A 26699-nucleotide genomic window follows, 5' to 3' on the forward strand; every position below is an offset into this window, starting at 1 on the left:
TTGGAGAGTCCCTTAAGGCATTTCCCAGCGTTTGCTTCTTTCTATTAAAATACCTTTGTTTCTAAGAATCCCATGGGGGATCTGAGAGAGAAAACAGACTATCTGGAAATTTTCAAGTTCTGGATAATAAAAATGGTAATAAAATCTCTTCCAGCTCCTGAGGCTTCGCAAAGGTGATGTTTATGGTGCTTGGGGTTCTCTCACACCCGCGCAGCTGCTTTCCAGGTTATGTGGTTTCCAGTCCTGCAGATCAGCTCGGGTTACCGATTCCCTGGCCGCCCGCGCGGCGGCTCGGAGGGTCGCAAACCGCAGGCTGAAGACCAAGTCTTCGGACCCCAACGCCTCACTCCTTCCGGTCCGGTGCCCCAAAGGGATGCCTCATCCCTCGTCCCAAACGAAGCACATCACACACTTGAATCCAGGGTCTTCCCTGGTGCGGTCATTGCCCGGCGAAGGTAAACAGTGCCAACTGGTCACGCGGGCATTTCGGAGGGTGGGGGAGTTCTCCCCAGCTGTCCGCCCCGCGGAGGAGGGCGGAACCGAACTTGGGAGTCAGTTCCCTGAGCTTGTACCAAGGCGCACGTCTCCGCAGGGCATCTCTGGGTGGGACGAAGTGGAGGAGGAGGAAGCGACATTGCCACTTTGCCTCTTTCGGAGGGCCTGGCCTTAAGGGCAAGGGGTTGCCAGGGAACCCTGGGCAGGACGCAGACCTCCTAGCGTAGCCCCACCACCCACCCTTGCTCTGCCAGTCCGGCGCGGGAACGTCGCGCCAGCCAGCAGCTGCGCACGCCGCCGGGGGTCCCCTCCTTCGCGCTTAGATCATCTCCTGTAGCGTTTGCTGTCTTGGGTCCTCTTAGGCCATTTGGTCCCAGGGGCGGGGTAGGCCGGGGCCGAGGGGCAGCCCCGACCGGAGGGCGGGGGTGACCCCAGGAGCTCTCGGGGAGCGGAGGAGGAGGAAAAACGAGCAGCCCGAACAGCCCTGGCCAGGGTTTTTACCTCGCCAGCCCCGCCGCTCCCGAGACCGCTGCCTTAGAAAATTTAATGAGAACCAGATGTAGTGGCCGCTGCCGAACTTTCTCAGAGCGGGTGATTGGTCCTAGGCTGACAGCCTCAGCCAATCGATGCGCTGGGCGGGACTGCAGTCCCTCCCCTCCGGGGCGTCTGTGGGGATCCAGGTTCGAGGCTGCTGCTGGTGGACCCGCAGGCAGGCCGGACGCTCTGTACCACCGGACAGCCCACTGGCGGAGGGAGCATGCCGGGGGACCAGGCGGCCAGGCGGCCTTCGCTGCCATCGCCATCGCCTCTGCTGCTGCTTCTGGTGCTGCTGCTTTCGCGGGCCGCGGCGCTGAACCCTGGAGAGCTCTTCCCCTATGGGGAATCGTGGGGAGACCAGCTCCTGCAGGAAGGCGACGACGAAAGCTCAGCCGCGGTGAAACTGGAGATTCCCCTGCGCTTTTACGATGTCCAGTTCAACAACCTCTATGTAAGTTCAGCCCGCTCCTGGTGCGCGACTCGGGCACATTTCTCTAGGTTCATCGCAGGAGTTAATGTTGTGGCCATCTCACCGTGATCCTTGGGAAGGAAGGAAATAGTCCACACTCTCGGCTCTCTCTCAGGGGACGCGGCTTCGGAGCGATGCCGCTGCCTGACCCCTGCAGTGGTAAAAAAAAAAAAAATTACCCGGAGAGGAAGAGTGAGAATTGTTCGCAGCCACGTAGCGTACCGGGCAGAAAAGAAGGTGGGGTTGCCCAGGCCATCAGAGATGTTTGCAGTAGGACAGTGAGGAGGCTGTGTACTTCTGCAGAGCTGGGGTGTTCCCTCCTCGACCTCAAGTCTTTCTCCTCAGGGACATGGAGCTATAGGGTTGTTTGGGGAGTGAGAAGATGGACGAGCCCCGGGGCTCCTAGACCTATTGCAAGCGTCGTGGAGTGGGGTTAGGGATGGGATCGCGGCTGCAGTTGTCCTGGTAGCCCTGAAGCCGGACTCCCTCCTGTTAGGAAGGAGAGGCTTCTTTCCCTCAGCAGGACCCTTCCCTCCCTGCAGAATTGGGTGAGCGCGCACGACTGGAGATGGGCGGCCTCCCCTTTGCTTGATCGTCAGTCTCTCTCCTCTTTTTTTTCCCTTCTCACCACCCAGGTGGGCACAAACGGCATCATCTCCACCCAGGACTTCCCCAGGGAGACCCAATATGTGGACGATGATTTCCCCACAGACTTCCCCGCCATCGCCCCCTTCCTGGCTGATATCGACACGAGTCACGGAAGGGGCCGGGTCCTGTACCGCCAGGACACCTCCCCGGCAGTGCTGGGCCTGGTAACCCGTTACGTGCGCACAGGGTTCCCAAGCTCCGCTGCCAGCTTCACTCCCACCCACGCCTTCGTGGCCACGTGGGAGCAGGTGGGAGCTTATGAGGAGGTCAAGCGTGGGGTTCCGCCCTCAGAGGAGGTAAGTGATGGGCGATGCTCCCCGGCTGAGTGAATCCAGGGATGGACTTGAATTTTAACGGGAACCCAGGGACTGGCTCCTAGTTTCTTCTGAGTTTGCCCGTGTACCAAACTTGATGGTTCCTTTGGTGGCCCCATAACTGAAGTGGTTTGGAAGAGTGGCTTCAGAGGTGTCCTTTGATGTCTTCTGAGGCTCATTCAGATCTGGTTATGTTAGCAAGGAAAACTGCTTAGTGCAGATGCCAGAGGTCCTGGGAACAGGCAGTTTACTGCTTATTTGTTTATTTTTAGGATCACCTCTAAGTATTTCTGATTATGTGTTCACTAAAGGAAAAATCAGAAAGTCAGGAAATTTAAAAAACCACTCATTTTCCTACTACTATTAAACATTTTTGTATGGACATTTTCCAGAGTTTTTTTCTTTACACATACATAATTGCTATTTGTTAACAATAGTGGATTCACACTGTATGTACTTCTACATAACTTGTTTTTTCACCAAATAGTGTATTCCAAATATGTTTTGATGTTAATAACTATATTTCTATAACATTAAGCATGATGACTGTGTAATATTCCACTCAATATGTTTACCATAGTTTATTTAACCAGTATTCCCAGTGGTCATTAAGGTTATTTCCATCATTATAAGTATTACTTGTGAGGCACTTTTCAAAAAGCTACATCTTTGCACATCTTCTTAGCTGACATCCCAGAAATCACAATTGGTAGGCAATTGCATTTTCTAAGATACTTGAAAGCTTTTGCTACATTGCCCTCCAGATACCAGTTTACGTATATTCCTTAGTTTATAGGAGACTGTCCACAATGTGTTTTATAGTCTTTCCTTGGAGAGAGCAAAGCAATCCAGGCTACGGTTTTTGATCCCAGGAGCAAGATTTGAAGTACTCCAAATGGACAATGGGTAGAGCCAGGGCAGTTTGGTAACTGGCAAATTCCCTCATTCTTGGGAGTAGGTAGGGATTTCCTTTTATGCAATTAGACCTGAATATAAAATGTGGTGCTTCAAGGGCAAAAGTATTACTTATTTTAACTCATTAAAGTGTTTCTTAACTATAGAAAGATAGCATATATCCTCCCTAAGAAATTAAGAAGGTAGCTCAAGATGGTGGCTGTTCTTGCTCTGTGATTAGAGTAAAGTCTATTTTCTATAACTTATACTAAGCAAAAATTCTCTTAAAGTGAAAAAAATTTATGTTTGGGGTTTTCTTTTTGCCATTCAGTTTTTGGTCAAGTAAAATTAGTTTTATTTATTGAACAACTTTTTAAATGCATGGTTGTGACATCTCAGTTATCTCAACAGAATATCTTCAGTTGAAACAAACATTGTGCACCTTCTTTATGCACACCACTGGGCTGGGTAGAGGGTTGGAGAGGACATAAAGAAAAATATGGCTAGGCTCTACCATTACGTTTCATTCATTCATTTTTGTTTATAAGTTAGAAAATTGATTCAAAATTGTTATCACATGCCAATAATAGAAATTTGAAAAACAGAAAATAAGAAAGCATTATTTATAATTTTTCTAATAATTAGTGGCCATATAATGCTTACACTTTATTATATATTCTTATAATCTTTAAAAAAACTTGTATCTTTAGTGTGATATTTTTACCTGTGTGTTTAAATCACTTATATTTAAACATAGTTGAGATTTATTTATCCAATAAACCATTTCTGTACACTTACTATTGGATCATTATTAGGGTAGATACTGTGAAAGGACATACTCTTGCCACGAAGGACCTCATAGTTAGAAGGACCTCATGGATTTTTTTTGACTATGATAGGTATGGTGTCTTGACTTAAAGAGCCTACCCCTAGCCCTTCCTGTATAAGGGGAAATCCATCTGTGTGGGGTTTTAGTGAAAAGGGATCTTTGCATCTGAGTTATTAGAGTAGATCATTCACTATAGAAGGGATAGCATGTGTCACCCATGTGCCTTAAATTATAACATGCTGAGGGCACTGCAGGTTGTGCCTTGTTACTGAAGAAGAAGGATGATGAGATACAAGGCTTTTAGAAAGGCCACATATTCCTTTGGGAGGAGTTTGGATTTTTTTTTTTTCTGGGCAGTGGGCTGCCTTTGAAGGATTTTAACAGGGGAGGGGCGGTTTGAGATGTTTTTGCTTTGTTGTTTTTAAAGAGAGATAATTTTGATGGTATTGAGAAGGTTAGGGCAAAAAGGAGACTGACTGCTTAGACAATTATTAAACATGTTATTGATTCAAGCTATTTTGTTAAATTCTTCCAAAAATAATTTATCATACTATCTTCCCATCACAATCCTACAGGATAAGTACAGGAATTACTGTTTGCATTTCACAGATAATGGCAAATAGAAGATAAAGTGATCATCCAGGATGATTGCAGAGGACACTTTGATGCCAGTATCAGTTCCAAATTTGAATTGCAGTGCTCAGAAGAGAATCTAGTTATATGTGTGTCTTATTTTTTCAGTAGAGAAAAGAAAGACAAAGTTGAGTCTAAGTAAATTAGAGAGAAGAGCAATTGCATGACAACTGGGTTTATGAAATCCTGCTACAGCTTTTGGATCCCAATTATACTGGGGCTTCTTTGAAATAAAAGTTACCATACAGATGAGATGACTTAGTTAATTACCTTTCTCAATTTCATCTGTGCTACTTCTTTTATCAAATTTCCAGGGTGGTTGTGAAGTCAATGACAACATAAAAACATTTGGGAAAAAAAGAATGGTTTTGGAAGGTTAGCCAGTCAGTGACTTTGGAATTAGTGACCCAGATTCAAACTTAATTTCCTAACCTGTAAAATGGGGTAGCAATGCCTCCTACTGTACAGGACTGTTGTGAGAATGAACCGAGGTGACATTTTTAAGTAAAGCTATTGTAGTCCCTTGACCTAGTATCAGCCAAACTATGTTTCCCTATGTTGACTTGATAAGACCAGATTCTACTTCTTTTGTTCCTTTCTCTCGTAAAGATGTTGTGATACAGGTCCTTTGTGTAAGCATTCTTTAACTAGAGGGTTTTCTGAATAATGACTATTCTTGTTCTTTTTTGTTTGTTTGTTCCTTTTATGGAGGGAAGTTAGTTTAGGGAAAGGTTTGTAGATTCTATTGCTCTTTAACATTTCTAGTTAAAATCATTTTTTAGACATTTTCATATACTAAATTGGCTTCAGAATTTGTTTCCTTTAGAAAGATGAGGATTCTGTTAGGACAGAGTATGTTTTTTCAATTACCCACGTTGAAGAGTCTTCTGAATACTTAAAAAAGCCCTGGGACTTGAATTCTTGCTTTAATAGTTTTCTGGAGATAGATTTTGGCAACCATTAAACTACTTTGCTTGAAGGATTGTGTGAATCTTATGTGGATTTCTTGAATTTTGGCATACTAAGATAATATTGCAGAGTTTCTGGAAACTTGAATATATCAGAGGAATGGCATCTTTACCACTTAAAACAGTCAAGTTGGTGCTCTTTCTCTCCATTGATATTCCCATTCGGTATGACAGGAAGCTGTACCTGATGTTGCAGGAATGTCAAGGTGTAATTACATCAGAAAAAAAAAATGTGAACAAATAGTGTTTATCAATTCAATTAATCTGAGATTGTTTTAAACCTTCATGTAGGTAATTCACAAAGAAGTCATGGTATTGACTTTCAAAGAACTGTGGGAGACACAAGAGTAGTGTTTACTTTAGCTATGTGTATGTTTTTGTTTGTTTGTTTGCAGGGGGAGGAGCATTGTGGGGTGGTCACTTTCAAGGGCTTATAGAGAACTAGGTTATACAGATGTGTGTAGTGTGGGATGTTTTTGTTGACCTAGATTTTCAGTTGTGTTAAAGGTACTTGAGAGGATGAATATTGAGAATGAGGTAGCAGGAGGGGTTGGTCTGAGTTGGGGCATGTCCTGAGAGAAGACTGAGAGGGCTGAGGCTGGAGAAATGGATGAGGGAGTAGTGGGACAGTGACGTAAGAGTGAGCAGGAGGTTGCCCAGTGAAGGCCTCCGTGTGGAGATGGGGCATGTTGACTTGATGCAAAGGATGATAATCACTGGCCAAGAAAATTGGACTTGGCTGTAGCTTTTTGACTACAGATTATCAGGGCAAATTTAACCTGAGTCTAAGATATAGGTATAAAGACAAAATTGAGACACGTGTGGAAACTGGTTTAAAAAAATACCGAAGGTTTGCTCAAACCCAAGTGTCAGGAAAGATGCAATATTAGGGATGTGACCACATTGAGCACTTATCTTTGAATTTTGGGCAAGTTTTGTAGGATTTAGTGCAGAAAAACGAACAGGGAAAAATCACACCTGTGACGGTGTTCTACAGATGAGGAAATGAAGAATTACGCTAAGGAATAGAGGTTGGTGTTCCCATTGAACTCAGGAGGCCACAAGTCAGTGATCCTACAACTCTAGAGAGCATGTGTCCCTAGGAAGACAGGAAGAACTCTGTGACCCCTGAAGGAGTCATCCTACTCCACTTTCATTTTTATTTTGGCAAAACTCTATAGGCAAACACCTTGGGGAGAGGGACGGGATGGCACGATTGTGACTTTTTGACAGATGTCTGTGATTAATTAAATGAATTGCAAGCATTAGAGGGGGCATGTTTTGTATCCATCAGCCCGTGTCTGCCTAGTGTCACATCAATATGGAGTGGTGATGTCATGCACCTGGAAGGGGACAGGCAGACTCGTCTCTGGTTTCTGCTCAGAGTTCTGGCCTTTCTCTCTCTGATATCAGGATGGTGGAAACCTTGAAGCTCCGCAGCCACCAGCCTGAACCTGTGTACTGCTCCTTTCCCTGTAGAGGCCCCTCTCTCCTCTCTGGGATCCTGGGGAAGTTGAGAACCAGTGACCCTTGTGTAGGGTTTGGCAGCCTATCTGAGAGTTTGCCTTCAGAGTCCAAACATGTGGGGCTCTTGCAAAGGCTTGTATCTGGGAATTCAAGGACCTTTCTGGCTTGGAAGCCAGTCAAGGAGTGGAGCCCTTCAGGAGCGTCAAGAGGGCTCTTTAGCAATCAGATGTAGAATTTTGTAGAAGTGTCGGAGAACTTTGCAAGTCATCCTTTGGTGCGCGAGTTGTTTTTAAACAGCCAAACTCTTCTGGAGTGTCCTTAGAATTTTGTAGAACTGATGGAGAACTTTACAAGTCAGTATTTGGTGAGTGGGTGGTTTTTAAACAGCCAAACTCTTTTGGAGTGTACTTTGGTCTCATAAATTCTATTAAAAGGAAGTTGTTGTCTTCCTTTGATATTTGCCTGTTTCAGAGGAGACAAAGAAATTAAACATTTGCCACCTGTAAAGAGTGCTTGTCTCAAAGAAGGCATAGGAAAGATGTTGAACACATCTTAATCAGAACGGGGCTGTTGAGTGGGTGACTGAGAGAATGAATGAAATGCTAACTACCCAGACCCCACGGAGGAAAAGCCAGACCCCCCTCTCAGCTTTGTTTATTTTTCCATATCCCTCCTCCCAGTCCCTGCAACTCCTCACAATCTTACACCGCCTTATCTTTCAGAATTTCTCTAAACTTAGAACCGGATTCTCCCCTCTCTTGGACCTTGATTATGGGCAATCCACAGCAGGAGCTTTTAAAGTGTAGCTTTCTGAAATGGGGTTCTTTCTCTTTCCCCAATGACTTCTCTTTTCCAAGTTTTTATTCTGACCGAAATAAAACTCTGAAGTGATAGAATCCACATTAATTGATGATGAAGTATATATTATGCATAGACAAGGGGGCAGAATGCCTTGGTTTACATTTGGCAGAAGTAGAGGCTTCTGATCTGTGAAAGATTTTAGAAAACATTCCTTGCCTTTTGTTTTAGGAACAGTCAAGTTTTACTGATGAAACAATCAACAGCTGCAACAATAACAAATATATAGGATCCCCTGTCTATTGAATAAGGTCAGGAGGGTTTGTAGATGCAGAGAAAGAAGGTTGGGAATGGGGGAGATCAGCAAGAGGATTGTTTTTTCAGTTAGAGAACTACAAGAAAGTTTACATAGTATTGTGTGTGTGTGTGTGTGTGTGTGTGTGTGTGTGTGTGTGTGTGTGTGGTGCTGGGGTTTAAACTCAGGACCTTGTCATGCTAGGAAAGCATTCTACACTGAGCTACATCCCCTGCCCTTTTAAAATTTTTATTTTGAGACAGGGTCTTTGTAAGTTGTCCAGGATGGCCTCGAACTTGCCATCCTCTTACTTCAGCCTCCTCAGAGCAGATGGGATTACAGGAGTATGCTGCCATGGCTCCTGCAATAGATTTTTTTTTTTAAAGCATGCTAATGCCTGCATTTCTTTGTCCTATCTGCAAAACCTCAAAACTACTTTGAAATTAAATTTTGAAGGGAAAAATTAGCATTAGAAAAGATCTGGAACAAGATGGGAGAGGACCCAGGACAGACCCAAAGCACAACACATTCTTTCCTCTCTATTGTTTTCAGTTAAGTTCTTCTCTGTGCCTAGCCAAATGAGAAGGTAATAATTTGTGCTAGTAAATGTTTCTATGAATCACCTTATTTATGAGGGAAGTGGTTTTTAAAAAATACCTATACAGTTCCTTATTAGATTATAAAATGAGTATGTGATCTAGTGAGAGAGGTAGTCTTGCAGCCCTAAGTATAGCATTTTTAAAAGATAATCCAACACCATTAACTGATCTTTTGGAAGGATGGTGGGCAGATAGCTGTATAAAGGTAAAGGTGAAACTGTCTTATTGAAATGAGAGTAATCTGAACATCAAACAGTGATTCTGTAGTCAGCTGGGTACTGAGTTTGTGGCTAATTTAGGCTCCTGGTCTCTCTCTCTCTCTGGTCTGCTTTGACTCCAGTGGTATTTATTAACATTCACAGGCTGCCTCTGTGATGGCTCCCCACCCCCACCTGGAGTCTTGGGCACACACCCTCCTCTGTGGCCTCAACCACTCTACCACTCTCCCTTAACTGTCCTGCAGTTCCAGACACTGCTGCTTCCCTCTCCTAGGCAGAGTCTCCTGTTTTTTTGCTCCTTGTGTATTTGGTGCTGAGCATAATATCCAGTGTTTACTAGACACTTGGCCATTTGAATTACTGTAGAAATGAATAAGCAAAGAGGGTTTAGAAACATATAAACAGCCAACCAAGCAAAACGAAGTGAATGCTATCTAGAAATACCCACAGAGGTGTCACAGAGGGTGAGAAGTAATTCTAGAGAGAATCACAGAACACTTCCGAGGGGCAGTGTCTGAAGCTTAGGAGGAGTTGTAGATGCAGAGAAACATGAGCAAAGGATAGAAGCATCAAATACATGGTACAAAGGGGGATGACTTAGTAGTCCAATGATGGTGCAGCAGAACCAAGGGGAGGTTGGGTCATTACAAATCCCCGTGAATGGGGCGCTAAGGACTGGCCTAGTGGTGCAGGGCATGGGTGGGTTCTGGCTGCCACCACGGACTTGCTGACAGACTTTTGGCACATCTGCTAGCCCCTCGTCTCTTTTCTTCATCTGTGACTTGAGGGTAACTCTGGTGCTGGTGTGGAAGAGAAAAGAGAGTGAGGCCCTGAGAGCAGCAAGGAGGCCTTTTGGTCAGCTGGCCTAACACAGTGCCTGCCCTCCATGGGCACTTAATAAATAGATGAATTCATGAATGAATGATCCAGAGGAGAGATGCTGGGTGCCTGGGGTTATGCACTAGGGCAGTGACTGTGGCAATGGACAAGTTAACTTTGCTACTTGCTCTTAGCTCTGAGAGGGGTTTAGATGAGAGATATTGGAAAACGTAAAAAATTTTTAAGGTTTTTTTTTTCTGTGCCAACTGATATAAATTGATAGAAGATACTTATAATACATGAATGATAGTACTTATAAATTACATTTGTAATTTGAAGAAGGAATTTTAAAGATTATATTTCAAGACAATTTGGGGAAATCCTGAGAAAGGTGAGTGCCTTTCCACCTTGATGTCTTGCCCGAATTCTGTCATTTCCTTCATCTGTTCGTTTAAGGATGTCTCCAATCTCTTTTTCTTTTCTTTTTATTAGCTGAACACTTTCCAGGTGGTTTTGGCATCTGATGAGTCCGATTCCTACGCCCTCTTTCTTTATCCGGCCAACGGTCTTCAGTTCTTCGGAACCCGCCCCAAAGAGTCCTACAACGTCCAGCTCCAGCTTCCAGCCCGGGTGGGCTTTTGCCGAGGCGAGGCTGATGACCTGAAGCGAGAAGGTTTATATTTCAGCTTGACCAGCACTGAGCAGTCTGTGAAAAATCTCTACCAGTAAGTAACATGGAGCTTAAGCCTTTTTCTGTTTGAATATAAAGAAGCTAGGGCCCAAATCCTAGTGGCTATAGACCATTAAATTACCGTTTGGTGGCTTATAAGAAAGACTATGCATCAAACCCAGGAATTAGATTGGACCCAGGGAGAATCAAGTTCTCCAAGATGTAGTCATCCCCCTTTGTACCATGTCCTGCCCTGTTGAGTATAGATACCAGAAACAGAGCAGAGTGTGGGTGTGTGTGTTTGCAGAGCCACGGAGGCTTGCTATGAAAAAACATTGCTCTTGGAACCACATAAAAATATCCAGTAGTATAAACTGCCTAGGTGGAGGGTTTTCAGGTTAATCATTTCACAGGGGAGGATTTAGTCTATTGGACAGGTACTGTTAAAAATTAAATTAATATAATTTAGGAAAAAAATAAAACACATTTGTAAATGTTTAGAAGCCTCAGGATTTCTCTATGGCTTTATGACCTGAAGTTACACTAATTGGTTTTCCATGGGGTAGCCAGAATTGGACCCATGTCATTGGCTTACTCCACAATTGCAATATTCAGCCCTGACCCGTTTTGTCAGTCCATTTGGGAGCAGTATGATTTTTATTAACCCTGGTATTTTGAGGGTTTTTTGTTTGTTTTGTTTGTTTGTTTTTGTCTTTCTTGTATCCCTTTCCTAACTACTGGTCCAGAAACCAGATGGAACACATTGTTTATCTCCTAGCCTCCCTTAACTGAGTCTCCGTTTCATTAAATCATCCCTGTTTGTAGGAACACCTTACAGCTATGCATGGCATCTGCTCTGCTTGACTACCAGACCATGGGCACTGCAGTCAGATAAGGTTTCTCAGAGCTGACGTTTATTGAAAGCTTATTATTTGCTAAGTATTGTGCTAAATACTTTCCAGGTGTTATCTTAATTAAAAGTCACCAGAATCGCAGGAAGTAAGTACTACTATATTCTAAATTTCACAAATAAGCTTAGGGAAGTTAAATCAGTTGCCTGTGATCTCAGAGTTAAGTGGCCAAGCCACAGCCCAAGCGCAGGCCAGGAGTGCTCAATTGCTTACTCTGTTTTATGCTGAGCCCTTGTCTCCTTTCCCATTCTGTGACCCACAGGGGACATCTTTTGGTTTCTAGCTAGACTTCTGTGTAGTCTGGACTCTGGGGCAAACTTAGCTCCTTGTTCTCTCTCTGCTCCCCTCCCCTCTCCATCCTCCTCTTTTATTCAGGAGCTTGGGTTCTCTACTGCTCAGATATTATGGAAGTGCTCACAGTGAGCTTGCAGGATACAGATTTTTTAAGAGCCAGGCCCTGCACACCAATGACTTGTGCTCTGGTAATGTAGACAAATAGGTCAATCCAATCACAGAGTCTAGAGTAAGGGCTGACATCCACACAGGGCCCAGGAGCAGTGGGGCCACAAAGCCCATGGGGAAAAAAGCAGTTGTGTCCCCCACCAGACTCCTGAAGGCCCTGGGATCTAGCACCATACATGTGTGCAACAAGCACACAGCACTGCCACTTACCTCTCCAGACTGTCCATGTCTTCATCGTTGATACTTTCCATAAATCTCTTATTGTCTTGAGAATGGAATAAGAAATGGGGCCAAGGCAGGCTCTGAGGTGCAGTTCTGTAATCCCAGCAACTCAGGAGGCTGAGGCAGGAAGATTGCAAATTTGAGGGCAGTTTGGGCAACTCAATAAGACCCTATCTCCAAATAAAAATGAAAAGTTCTGGGGATGTAGAGCACCCCAGGGTTTAATCCCCAATATTACCAAGGAGGTGGGGAGAAATGGGGACCAAATGAAGTATGTAAAAAAAAAAGTACAGAAAATGCAGAACAATGTGAAGTAAAAGTAAAAAGTACCCGTGATCACCACTTCAAGTGATAAACAGTGTTAGCCATCCTTCCTGTGTTTGAGGTACATACACAAACTTTTTAAAACACAAATTGTTTGTTCACTCTACATGTGGTATTTTCACATTGGTCACTGTCTTACAGGCACCTTTCAGTCCTATGTCTGTCTATATTATCATTTTGAGACAATAAAGCATTGCATCGTGTATGCTCTGCATTGTCCAACTTGTTGATGAACGTTTAACATGTTTTTGAATTAAAGGAAGTGACAAATGACATTTCAGTTCACTCCTAAATACTTTGGTATGCATCACTAAAGAGTGAAGTTATTTTCCTTGTCAATGGAAACTTTCTTTTCCTCAAACTTGTCCTATACTGGTAAATTCAAAGGTCATAAATTAAATAATTCATAATGTTTGTCAGACTCTTCTTTTGCAAACTTAAATGTGAACGTGTACATTTGCATTTTGGTTGATTAAACTTTTCTGTCTTCTGGAAGATAGTAATACTAAGTACGTAAATCATGCACAGGGTGTGTACTAGGCATTTTGTGTGGTTTTCTCACTTAATCTTTCTAACAACCCAACAAGGAAGGCATTAGCATCCTATTTTGTATCCTGGTTTTCCCTTCTAGGAAATAATTTCTTTCTATCACTAAGCCTTACAAATGATCTGGGATTTTATGATAAACTCAAACTAGTTACTTTCCCATCATACACTATGACAAAATCCAGAATCATTATTTATATGTCATTAGAAGGCTATTTTATTTAGCTCTTATCTACCATTATTTGTGTAGCCCTATCTGAAAGTTTTATAGTTTTCTGTTTCTAAATCCGAGAACAGATTTCAAAGCTGCAACACTTCTAATGTGATGATCAACTTAATATCCTAGACGGCTAGGATTTTCTCGTATTTTCTTTAATTTTCCTTTTTGCTTCTGAACAACACTAATTCTATGAAAATACTGTTTTTGCATAGAATATTGTTCTAAGGATCACAGTTTTATTTTCTGTGCTCTTCTTTTCCTAGATTTACTACAGCAGCAGCAGCAGCTGTGCATATGAGCACACACACACACACACACACACACACACACAAAAGGGAGAGAATCTCAAATTGTGTTTTAAAATATTTTTACTGTAAAAACCCAGACTAATATGATGAATACCTACCCCCTAAAGCAGAGGTCTCTTGCTTTTGCAATTCAATACATTTTAAATATCTTATTCATTATTCACTCCTATTCCTCATTGCTGACTTTGGAGGAAATTCCATAGCATGGGAGAATTTGAGCATGGTATTTTGTACAAACAGCAGAAGAGTCTATAAACTGGTAGATTCAAGCTAGCCAGACCCTTGCTAGCTCAAGTTTCCTCTTAGTTTTAAAAATCTTATGGATAATTGTTCTCTTCAGAATGTATCATTGACTCTAAATAATGGATTATTGGGATATTTGGAAAACTGAATAGAATCATTGATACTTCCTAGTGAAGAAAATGAGTGGTCTTTAGATGTTTTTGCAAAGACTTCTCACTTAAGACTCCTTTCATTTTAACAAGCTACATTCTTTTTTTTGGTGGCGGGTACCAGGGATTGAACCCAGGGGTACTTAGCCACTGAGCCACATCCCCAGCCCATTTTTGTATTTTATTTAGAGACAGAGTCTCACTGAGTTGCTTAGGGCCTTGCTGAGTTGCTGAGTCTGGCTTTGAACTCATGATCCTCCTGCCTCAGCCTCCCAAACTGCTGGGATTACAGGAGTGCACCACCTCACCCAGATTAACTAAGCTACATTCTTATTTTCTCCTTAAATTTGTTCTGCATTTGCTCAAAATTTTTTAAACTTTAATGGTTACTGTTTTTTTTTTCAGAAATTTTTATTTGATTCTCCATTCTCTGTGGATTAGTACATGGGGACAATAATGAAAATGTCTTTTTAACTTTCCTTAGAGTAGTGATAATCCAGGTGCTGACTATCATGATTTAGTTTTATGATATAATATAGATGTTTAGAGCATGGGCTTTGTGTTAGCACTGAATTTAAGTCCAGGCTCTGGCAGCAATTAGTTATGTGATCCTAAGGATATTAGTGAACCTCTCTGATCCTATTTTTATCTCAGTAAAATTAGGCATGATCACCGTCTTTACCTTGCTGTTTTATGAAGAATGTGAAGCACTTGGTACAGGGGCTGGCACCTAATGAAAGTGTATAGTGGTCATTATTGTTTGGTGAAGAAATTGTAAGCATGAATTTTCTTGAGTGTGTTACAAATTTTCAGATTAAGTAGAGAAAGGATAAATTATTCCCACATTCCTTATTTGTTTTTAAATAGTCATATTTTAGAAAAAATATTTGGATTGTAGAGCAGATTTATAACTTGATAGTCTATACCAAAACATAATGTTAAATTAAAGGTAGTTTATATCAAAATTCTAGCATATTCCTTTTACCATACAAGTCTGCTTTTTTTTTTGCAGGGGGGAGGATACTGGGGATTGAACTCAAGGGCACTTGACCACTGAGTCACATTCCCAGCCTTTTTTTGCATTTTACTTAGATACAGGGTCTTACTGAGTTTCTTAGTGTCTCACTTCTTGCTGAGGCTGGCTTTGAACTCTCAGTCCTCCTGCCTCAGCCTTCCAAGCTGTTGAGATTACATGATGCACCCCTATGCCCGACTGCAAGTCTGCATTTATTTGGTCTTATGCATTAGTGAAAACACAAATCTCTTTTTTAATTATCTTTCTGTTTTAAAAAAAATTTTGCTCAATTTTGTGGGAAGGAAGTTGAATGGACATTTTAGTTACAATGTGCTTTTCCTTTCTATTTAGACTAAGCAACCTGGGGATTCCTGGAGTGTGGGCTTTTCATATCAGCAGCAGGTCCCCCCTGGACAACATCAGACCTGCAGCAGTTGGAGACCTTTCCACATTCCACTCTTCAGCTTCCCTGGAGCATTCCTTCAGCCATGCTGCAGCTCTAGAAAGCGACTATACTGAGGACAATTTAGATTATTATGACGAGAATGAGGAGGAGGTTGAATACCCTCCAAGTGAACCAGAGGAGGCATTGAATGGCCACAGCAGAACCGATGTGTCCCTCCACTCGAAAACTGATCAAGGTCCTTTAGGAGGTGGAATCTCTCCTCCAGATTCTGATCTGGCCTCCCCTTTGCCACACCCAGCACCTAGTGATTGGCCACCCTCTCCTAAAACAGAATTTGCTACCTTAGACCCTCAAACTCAAAACGGAGCATCTCAGGGGGAGGTAGGCACCCCAGATTTGGAAGATCGAGTGGAAACTTTGGACCAGACAGACATCAGAAGCCCAAGTCCACCCGAGGTAGATGGAGAGTCACTGGCTCCTCCCAGGGAAGGCCCACCACCCCATCCTGGAAATAGAGGCATCCAGCCCTACCCAGATGGAGGGGCCATTCCTTCAAAACCCCACATTCCTGCCGCCCATCCTGAAGGAGAAAGCGAAGTTGTTCTTCCTAATTACTCTGTGCCAGGTCACCCTTCACCCCCAAATCAAGGGAGGTACACGGTAGGAGCAGGGGACGACATCAGTTCCCGCACCGAGGGTAAGTGCATCAGAAAAGCGGGCACTGAGATTTCACTTTTTAAATGCTGGTCTTGGGTAGAGTCGTGATTTTTCTCTCAAGCGAGTAGGTGAAACGTTTAACAAGAAGATTGGAACTGAATTTTACTCCCTGTGTTTCAGCAGATAAATTTCTTCTGCCAAACAAATCTTGGCAGGCGGATTCTGGTTGGAGTCTCTTGACCATTAATAATGTGTTTTTAAAAATGAGCCTCACAAAATGAGCGGGGAAGAACTGGTTTGCTTGTGCCAGCTACGCTCTCAAGTGTACTGAAGTATTTCAGTCTGAAAGTTCAGCAAAGGTGAAGCACTTTGAGGCTTCATGTGCAGAGCAGGCAAGGAGGGCTGAACACTTTGGTTTTGAGTCATGGGTGGTGCTAGCTCTGATGCACAGGCCAGATAATTCGCGCTGGTTTATGGGACAATCCTTGCGCTCCCCTTGGTGGTAGACACACTTGGGATGTGTGGGTGAGCAGAGCCATGGGGGGGGGGAGAAGATGGCAGCACACCTGTGTCTGCGGTCATTTCTGGTTCCTGGCCGTGCAGCTGTGGTGTCCTCTTCCCTGGAGCCTTGTCCTCATTTCATGATTCACTGACTGGAGCTGGAAGGAGTAGGAGGCAGGGCTTCATCAACAGCCTTCTCTTCCCATTGGAGTCTTGTCTTGTCAGCTCTTTCTTCCTGGGTAGGGCTGCAAAGATGTGAATGGGAAACTGACCACAGATTTATTCCATTTGTTCTAGGGACAGCTCATCTGACCTCTACCAGGAGGAAAGAGCTCAGAGGCAGACACTTTCTTTTACACCTCCATTTTTTTTTTCACCTTTTCTGTTTTCTATCCTCATTATGACAAAAACATGCCGATCAACAGAGAGAGCCATCTAGGTTCAGGTGTGGCATTGGGCAGCAGGATTTTGCCTGGAAAAGTGCTTATTTCAAGAGGGAAGAAAATATTTTGTGATTAATGTGGTATTATGTAACAATAGAGGAAGAGCATGGGTGTTAGACTTGAATCCTGGCTGCCTCAGGCAACTTGCATAACATCCAAATCTCCTGCTTCTTGTAGCTTTATTGGGAGGATTACATGAAATAATATGTGTGAAGTACTTAGTGCCTACACTGGTAGATTCTAGGAACGTGCTACCCATATCCAACAACAGAGGCATGAAATTAGTTTGTGACTTTTGCATGCAAAGCTTCATGAAGGAAAAAACTGTCTTCTTTATCCCTTTATCTCCTGATTTATGCTTTTTCTTAAATAGTTGTTGAAGGAAGGTGTGATTCAGAAAAATGGACCAATCTACTGCTCTCTAGACTCAGGATGAGAATAAAGTAGGAGCTAACTCCTGAGCACCTTATCATCATTCTAAGCATGCAGTTTTTATTTTTGGTGTTTTTGTTTGTTTGTTTGTTTTGTTTCATTATTAAATCCCAAAAGTGTTTCTTGGGGAAAAAAAAGGTGGCTACTGTTACTAATTTTAGGAAATTAAAAACAGTGGAAATAGGGTGGAGGATGGGAGAGAATGAAGAAAGTGCTTATTCAAGAGTTTTGCCTTGACTTGTGTCTAAGGACCTCATTTCTGTAAAGCTGAAGATGCAGGTTTTGTTGGAAGACTTCAGAACCTTAACTATTTCGAACAGTCTCCAGAATTCTCAATATGAGTTCTCTAAAGAAAATTTAAAGCCAAAGTGTCAGAGATTTTCACAAAAGGGTTTTGAGGTAAAGATGTAGTCCTCAAAGGCTTTCCATTTGTGGTTTGTGATTTCCTGCCCTGAGAAGAGTCCCATGCAGTTGTCTGTTAAAGACCTAAGAAGGGGCGGCATGAGCTGCTTTGAGCTGTGAGATGGAGTAACCGTGTGGGAGATTTGCCATTGAAAAGTGAAAAAGTGAAGACAGTCACCGTAACACTGGCGGGACATGAACTGTGACTTATGTCAGCTGCTGAATGTAGCCTACCACTGAGAGTTTGGAAATGGCAAAATGCAAATAAAAATGCTGAGTAATACACTGAGATACTTAGGGAAAATAATAACTAGAAGTTTGTAAGTGTTGAAGGAGAGCTAGCATTTTTTTTAAGGAATTTATGGAGAGATGGGAAGTATAGAAACATGGAATTATGTGTGTGTGTGTGTGTGTGTGTGTGTGTGTGTGTGTGTGTGTGTATGTGTGTGTTGAATAAAACATTGAGCCCCAGAGATGCATCAGGTAGAGGTGGGCTCACTCTGGAAGCTGGGGACATGGGGGTGGCAGAGACTCACTTAGAATATTGTAACTAAGAACCAGCCATGTGTCATCTGCCTGCCCTTTTCTGCTGATGGAGTAAAAAGTGCATGGGTTTTAGTGCCTGGTGGACTTGAACTTGATTCTACCTCTTCTGTGTGGTTTCAGGCAAGACATGGACTCTCTTTGACCCTTATTTTCCCTCAACTATAAAATGAAGATAACACAGACCTCATTAAGTAGTTACTAAAGTTAAAATTGGGCCTGGGAAGCTCCACACCCTATAAATTTTAGTATCCCTTTTAAGCTTATAGTAGTCATCTTGCCAAGCCAAGAAATTAAGATTTAAAGGCCCAGAAAATATCTCGTCTTTTTATCTATTTGTTTTTCTCATTAGGGACTCTTTTTACAAACTATTTTTTTTTCTTTAAATTCAGAAATCTAGATTCTTTTCAAATTAGGTTTTCATCAGGAAAGAATGTCCTCATCACACTCAGGTTCTGGCCCCAAGTGTTCTATTTTTGTAGACCTGAGAACCAGCAAAGCAGTGGCTGTATGTGTCCTTTCTCTGAGATGTCTGTTTCCAGGGAGCTCCAGCTGTTTGCTGTCAATCCAGACATGACCCAAGTCCCTGCTATGTACTTTTCTCTGAACTGTGTGCTGGTGGAAGTTTTCATGAGTGTTTATTGAGTGCCCACCAGTTCTCTAAGCAGGAGCTTTGCTTCGATTGTATTATCTTGGTTAGTCCTCAGAATGGCCTCTGAGGTAGTTCAGTAATCCTTTCCATCTTGCAGAGGCAGAAAGTGAAGGTTGGGAATACATAGTGACTCACCTAGTAAGAGGCCAATGGAGATTCCAAGGAAGAATGGGGAAAGTCTGTGGGGTACCCCAGGGATGGGTGGTCGGTGGATGTCACTGTAGTCAGAGAACGTTTGCTGGAGGAGGAGGTGCTGCAGCCAGGCCTCGGGAGTCTGAAATAAGACAGAGAGATAAAGTATGAAATCATTCTAGATAGAAGAACGACCAGAGTGGAGGTACAGAGGTAAAATGGGGAGGGAAAAAGAGAGGGGAGGAGAGAGAGGGAAGGGGTAAGTGGGAGTCCCCAGAGAAGACTTCAGCCAGCTAGGACCAGGGACTGCCTGCGTTGGGAGGAGCAAGGAAGCAGATTGACTTACCGGGGTCTTAGATGTCCTTAAGCTTGCTGAGGTGTTGCTATAAGAAGCTTAGTTTAATCTTGGCCTGTATGGCAAAAGGAGAGGAGCACTCCATGGGGGATCTTCTTTCTACTTGGATGGTCCAGCCTGAGCAGGATTTCTAAGACCTGAAGTTTCACTCTACTTCTGTCTTTGGGGTGGATGGTGGTTGCTGCAGGAGTATATTGCTCACTGGATATCCACCCTGGGATGAGCCTGAGCAGGCTCTGCTCCCAGTCCAGCCCTAGAGGCATTAAAAACCTTATGTTCCTGGTCTATCTCCAGGTTGCTGAGGCCTGGGGATGAAGACCCCATACTGTGAGTACAGCTACATACAGAGAGTTCTTGGTAAGGATCCTGTTCCTTCTCCAGAAGTGGAGAGAGACTGTTAGTGTCATGCTAGTTGATGTAAACTGCTGCCCCCAAGGTCCTGAGCACTGTTTGCCACCTGCGTCACTGTACCCAACACATGCATCAGAAATCAACTACCATGGAGGGGAAGGCAGGGCACTGCTTTTCCTTATAAAGTGGGATGTGGTTCTTTTTCCTAGTCTGGCTTTCTATCAATCAGTCCTGAAGTGAAAGTGTTCATTCTTTTTCTTGAGAAGGCAATGAAGAGTTGTCAAAAGTAAAAGTCACTCCAGCCACCATGGAGGCAGCCAGTGCTGGAAGCCCTCTGTCCTCCTGTGGCAATGAACTTGGTCCACTATGGAGTCTGCCTACCTCCCACAGGGGCCAGAGCCCTCAGTGAGGAGGGCAGGCAGGCCAAGGGCTGAACACCAGTGCTTAAGTGCAGCTGAAAAAATGAAGATTGAAGGATGGGTCAGAACAGCGCAGCAGAGAAGAACTTTCCACTTTTGTTAAAAATTCCCAATTAGGACAAGTTTCAAGTACTTTGGCAGTGCCTTTGTTTCTTTTTGCTTATGTATCCCCACCCCATTTTTTCTTTCTATTAAAGGATATGAGAAGAGTATAAAAAAAAAACAAATGGAAAAAATACACGAGATTTAAAAAAATCCTCACGTTAAGATTCCTTTAGCAACTCTCAAGCCTCCGTAGGCAAATCTGTGACAAATTGAGCTCATTCAAACCTGGCAGCCTTAGCCCACTGCTGTGTACAGAGATGCCATCAGCTCAGCTCTGTATCATCTCAACTTCCCATGACAGAAGCTCATGGGATCAGAAGAGAAAGCTATGGAATAAAAAAACATATTTATCAATATTATAGTCCCCTCTATCTAATTTACCTGGGCTCTGGTTAGAAATACTGCTTTTTTTTTTTTCTCCTTCCTCCACCTTCTGAAATAGAATCAGCATTTTACAACCAGATATCCCCGGTGATTCTGATGCCCACTGAACGTGAACACTGCTGGTATTAAATGGAAAGAGCATGGGATTTTGAGCCAGAAGATTGCTGATCTCTGTGGGCCTCTGTTTTCTCATCTTAAAAATGGAGATAATATCTCCTTACCAAAATAGGAAGAAGGTTTGCAAATACATCCCAACAATAATGACACATGCAAGTGGCCACTGAAAGGAAAAAGTGCCACTTTGTATTAGATGTGTCTATTGGACCATTCTCTGGGCTCCAGATCTTAATTCCAATCCTACACTGCCTCTCTGAATCTAATTCCCATAGAAATTGTGATATCACATTGGCCAGAAGTCTGGCTTCTCTTGCTCTGGAAAGATTGGCACCTGTGGGTACACATTTCTAGTTCCAATTCTTCCCCGTCCTCAGGGAAGGGATCTGTAAAAGGGACCTGGCTATTGTGCTTCTGTGTTACCTCCACTAAAAAAAATCTTCATATTGTATTCTTGTAAGCTTAAGGCCCAACTGGGCCATAAGCACCCAGCTCCATATCAGATAGAAGGCTAGGAATGAACATAAGTTAGTTCCTTGACATTCCACCCACCCAGGAGCTGCATTTGGGTCAAACTCATTAAGCATGTTAACTCAGAAATGAGAAGCTTGTGAGGATCCTAGGTGGTCGCCAGAAGCTGTTATTAGATTCTTTGGGCTGGGCTAAAGTGCAGATCCCTGGCATCAGCCTGTAGACTTGACTTGGTAGGTCTAAGTGGGGCTCAGAGTCGGCTTTTTTAATAGACATCTCAGGTGATCCTGATGCCGTGGTCTCTGGAGTCCACTAAGAGGAATGCAGCTGTCCTTGTGAAGGGTTGAGGGGTGCCAGGATGAGGGTCAGTTGCTGTCAGGACTGGAGTGAATTTCCCTGAGGTCCCCAGCTGTTGTCAAAGCCCTTCATTCCTTACAAACCTACCCTCCACAGGAAACGCAGCACCACCTTCTAGTTTCCTACACCAAGACTCCAGTCGTCCTGGACTGCCCCCCCCTCTTTTCTTCACACCCCACATCCAGTCCATCAGCAAACCCTTTTGGTTCCACCTTCAAAATATCCTAGATCTGGTCCCTTCTCATGTTCTCTGCTAGTGCTTCTTAAACTACCATGGCACCAGCCCATTCCCGACTTACTGTAAGTCAGATCACGTCACTCTTCTGCTTAGAGCCCTCCAGTGGCTTCCCATCTTGCTCATCCTGAAGCCCAGATTCTTCCTGAGACCCTATATGGAGGTGAAGGCCTAGGCTACCTCTCTGCCCAGGTGCCTTCCTGCCCATATGGTGAGTGCCCTGCCCCATGAGTTCATAAGGCTCATCCTCTGCATCTCTGCCCTCCCTCTTGTCTTTCCCTACACAGCTCTTAACACATCTGCCATACTTGTTCTTAACTGCTGCCCAGGAGAAAATAAGCTTCAGAACAGGGATTCTTGTCTCCCTTGATCCCAGCTCTATCCTTGATTTCTATACCAGAGCTAAGTGTAGAGGGAGTGTCCAATAAATATTTTTCTGGTTATTGAATGAATGAAAGAAAATTGCAAGAGGCATTTGCCTTTCACCTAAATTAACAAGCAGCCATTTTAAGTGTTGAGTGTGTAAATCTGTGTGTGCATCTGGGTGTGGAGACTGGTGTGGAAGAGGCATTATAAGGGGAGCAAACTCATCTCTTTTTGTTGTGGCTGCCATGGGGCTGGAAGGCTGTGTGTGTGCTTGGCTCAGTAAGTTTCAACCTAAAATTACAATTTTCTATTAAAAAAAACTATTTGAAAAGATTCTCAGGTGAACATACCATTAACTAGTTAGCCCATGCAAGAGTTTGAATCTTATATTGATAGCCTTTTTTAGTTTTTTTTTTTTTGGTGGAAAAATATAATGTGGCTTCCCGTAAACTCACAAACCTTTGCATAATTGTGTATGTTAAGTTGCTGGCTGTGTTGCTGTGACCCTCTTTTTACCTGCATAAAAGCTATGATTATACCAATTTTTTTCAGTTAAGTTAACCGAACTCTTTGGATCTATACTCCTCCTCTACCCACTTGATTCATAATCCAGACTTAGAGTAGAAACTAGGGCAAAGAATAATTCTTTACAAAATTAATTAAAACAGAGAGACTATAACACAAATCCGTCATATCTTAATTTGCAAAACAGTGTGTACAATTTGGTTTTATTTGTAGCTGAATTTTCTGAAAATGCCTATCCTTTACATTTACATCAGATGGCCTTTTTGCCTTGGTTCTTAGAAGTATGGTAAGAAAAAAAAATGTGACTTCTGGCCACACAGGTGTGGGGAAGGTGGTGTCATCCTGATTTTAAAGAGGACAGCACCAAAACACAAGTCCATTGTCTGTGCAGAGCTAGCTAAGATGGTGGAGCTTAGCAGGGAACACACTTGGAGCTGCTTTACACTTACTTGTGACTTTCTGAGCTGGAAAAACCTGAGACTTTGACACACCCAGGTTACATTCATTTCTTTTAATCCAAAATGGTCCTCCCTCCTTTTTTAAACCAATGGTGGACAATGATAATTTTCTGTACACCAACTCTATTATATTTTTATTATGATCTGTTCTGCTTCTTTTTTGTCTTGAATTTTGTCACTTTCCTTTTTTAAACATGAAAGTAGTTATGCATGTCATTTTCCTATTTGAAAAGCTGAGTTATGCCTAATTCTCTATTTTTATCAAGCTGGAATTTCTTAGCCAAATCATCAAGGCTTTGTAGCAAATCTTGAGTCACTGACTCCAGGCCTGCTCTGTTCTTAATCAGATTTTCCACTTGAATCAAGGTTATCTATTTGACCTCCAACCCCTCAGATTGCTGCTTTTTTTGTAAACAGCTTTCAAGTACTGTCCAGAAACCAATGGTACTGCTATTCTCACTGCTCCTTGCCTGTGCTTTAAAAAAAAAATATGCACCTGGATGATCTTTTCCTCCTACCATTAAATCTGATTTGTAGAGTCTGACTCAAAACTTCCTCCATTGGAGTCTATGCTGACTAACCCCAAACACCTAATCGCTTCCTTATCCTAGGCTCACCATATATGTACCCGTGTCCCAAAGGAGGGTGGTAAAGAGTCACAGTTAAAATTCCCAAAAGCAGACTTCCTAGCTTCCAATCCTCCTTTGCTGTGTACTTCCTGTGTGACTTTCAGTGAGTCACTTTCATCCTCTTTGCCTCCATTTCTTTATTTGCAAAACAGGGATTAGAAACAGTGCCTATGCAGGGCGTGGTAGTGCACACTTGTAATTCTAGCCACTATGGAGGCTGGGGCAGAAGGATCAAAACTTCAAAGTCAGCCTTGATAATTTAGGGAGACCCTGTCCCTAAAATTAAAAGGGCTCTGAGTGTAGGGCTCTTGTGAAAATGAATCTGAAAGTTTTGGAAGAGTATCTGTCATCTGATCAGTACTAAAATGTTCACTTTGTTAACATTTTTATTTGCTGAAACAAGTCTTTGGCTACATTCTTACATATATGGTACTGTATCTTCTCCCTCTGGTTTAGTTCTCTTCTCTGATGAAATACAAGGTAAATATTGATCTTTTGATTTCTTCCTTCCCTTCCTGTTTCCTTCACAATGAAATGTGTTTGTGAGTAGGGTAGACTTCCTTGGGAGCTCCGTGACAGCATCAGTCTCACACCTTCATGCCAATCCTGCCTTATCAGTGGTCTTCTGGAGTCTCCAGTCCACTCCATCTCCTGGGGTCTCAGAGGCTGAGGGGTATACAGCTACTTCACCTCCTGGTGACCATGCCTGGGATGAGCACATCCCCCAGTGTCCTGGGAGAAAGCACCCTTGTGTCCTTCTTTGAAATGCTCCTCCCACCTCCAGCTGCACCCCATTACATTGGCCATTTTCTTTTTTGGACAATGATATTTGCTCCAAGTCCCCTGTTGCACTGTTGTGCAACTAGTCCCCGTACTTTTTTTTTTTAATACCTTTATTTTACTTATTTATTTGTATGTGGTGCTGAGGATCAAACCCAGGGCCTCACGTGTGCTAGGTGAGCACTCTACTGCTAAGCCACAACACCAGCTCCCCCCCCCCTTTTTTTTAAATGGGTGAAGTACATGGGAGATGGAGCAATGAGCAACAGTGGCTGGAGCATCAAGATTACCATAACATTCTAGAAACGTGACCATAGCTCAAGCTCTCTACTGTTGCATGGAAACCATTCTTGTGCTCTACCCTACACAGCAAACCCTGCAATGGTGCAGAATGTTTTAATAGCAGGATTCCCTTCCTTTCTCCCTCCTCTACTCACTTCTCCCCACACACTTTCTTTAAGCTACATTCTTCTTTCATTTATTTATTTATTTATTATTGATTTTTAATTTTTTTAAAATACATTAACAGCAGAATGCATTTCCATTCTTATTACACACTTCATATACAAACAGATATGAAAAATTAAGCTACATTCTTTAAGGCTCTTCTTTCTCAAAGTCAAATTCTGGGAAGTGAGACCAGCTATAGGTTACTTTTAAGCGCAGGGTTACCTGGAAGAAGAATGGTCAGACACAGATCACAGTTGTCAGCTCTTCATCTCTGTCTTCCCCTGAGCAGGCTGTTACTATTAGGTCGAACCATACAGAGTTGCTAGCATTTGGCCATTTTTTGATAAGGTCAACCTAACGTGCACTTGCTGGTTTCCCTTCATTTCTCTGCTCTTGGACCTCAGTGGGGCAGCCTCATCTTAGTTCACCTGCTTCGAAATAAGACCCAGATGACAGCAGTAAGCTGCGCTTCTTGTCAGAGGACAAAGCAAGTTAATTCCCTTGAGTCCAGTGTTATTTCTGTCTCTTAAACATCAAACACCTATTTGTTTATTATAATCCACACTGATTTTGTGGAGTAGATGCTGTGGCCTGATGACGCTGGCAGGCACAATGCTGGAAATGCTGTCATCCTCATGCAAGTTTGTTTTATTTTTCAGTCTTTACATATAATTCTGCCAGTAAGGAAACCTGTGAACACAACCATGGACGGTGCTCCCAGCATGCCTTCTGCACGGATTATGCCACTGGCTTTTGCTGCCACTGCCAGTCCGGGTTTTATGGAAATGGGAAGCACTGTCTTCCGGAAGGTGATTGGCTGGGGCACAGGGGTGGGGGCTGGTCTGTGTGTGTTCTGCTGCCTGCTAGTTTCCAGCTACCACTGTGAGCTCTGCTTTGTGGACCTAGCAACTTGCCGGTGCTCAATGATTGAATGATTGAGGAACAGAGACATTTGGGCTGATTTACCAATTTGAAATTATCCAGAGATGTCCTCCTCCCTTTGCCCCAAGCTCCTTAGAGCCAAAGGGGACAGGAGGCGAGGAGAAGAGATCCCAGACAGGACCTTTTCATCACTGGATAATTGACTGGTTAGGGCATCATTAAAATGACTTGCTAAGGAGGGCGCTTGGCGAATGGTCAGTGGAATCGTTTTGTCTGTGTGCTCCCCTCTGGAACTTGGCTGATGGCCAGGGCTAATTGGGCTTACCGTCTTCTAGGGGCACCTCATCGAGTCAACGGGAAGGTGAGTGGCCACCTCCACGTGGGCCAAACACCTGTGCACTTCACTGACGTGGACCTGCATGCTTACATTGTGGGCAATGACGGCAGAGCCTACACAGCCATCAGCCACATCCCACAGCCCGCAGCCCAGGCCCTTCTCCCCCTCACACCAATCGGAGGCCTCTTTGGCTGGCTCTTTGCCTTGGAAAAACCAGGCTCTGAGAATGGCTTCAGCCTCACAGGTGAGTGGCACCCTGA

The 26699-nt window shown here is 43.3% G+C and overlaps 1 protein-coding gene across 3 annotated transcripts in view; it reads left to right on the forward strand.

Annotated features, from left to right (window-relative positions):
- The first annotated feature begins 970 nt into the window (after positions 1–970).
- Nid2 (nidogen 2) overlaps positions 971–26699 on the forward strand; it is a 59140-nt gene continuing 33411 nt past the window's right edge. The window contains exons 1-6 of one of the 3 annotated variants that reach the window (XM_013357516.4): positions 971–1483; positions 2137–2445; positions 10476–10708; positions 15405–16156; positions 25880–26029; positions 26438–26683. In XM_013357516.4, coding sequence (XP_013212970.2) covers positions 1253–1483; positions 2137–2445; positions 10476–10708; positions 15405–16156; positions 25880–26029; positions 26438–26683 — 1921 coding nt within the window. In that variant the 5' untranslated portion in view covers positions 971–1252. The remainder of the gene's footprint in view (positions 1484–2136; positions 2446–10475; positions 10709–15404; positions 16157–25879; positions 26030–26437; positions 26684–26699) is intronic. The other 2 variants (XM_021724846.3, XM_005322850.5) reach the window with 2 other exon arrangements.

The sequence above is a fragment of the Ictidomys tridecemlineatus genome, chromosome 5 (assembly GCF_052094955.1).
Source record: "Ictidomys tridecemlineatus isolate mIctTri1 chromosome 5, mIctTri1.hap1, whole genome shotgun sequence".
Lineage (NCBI taxonomy): Eukaryota > Metazoa > Chordata > Mammalia > Rodentia > Sciuridae > Ictidomys > Ictidomys tridecemlineatus.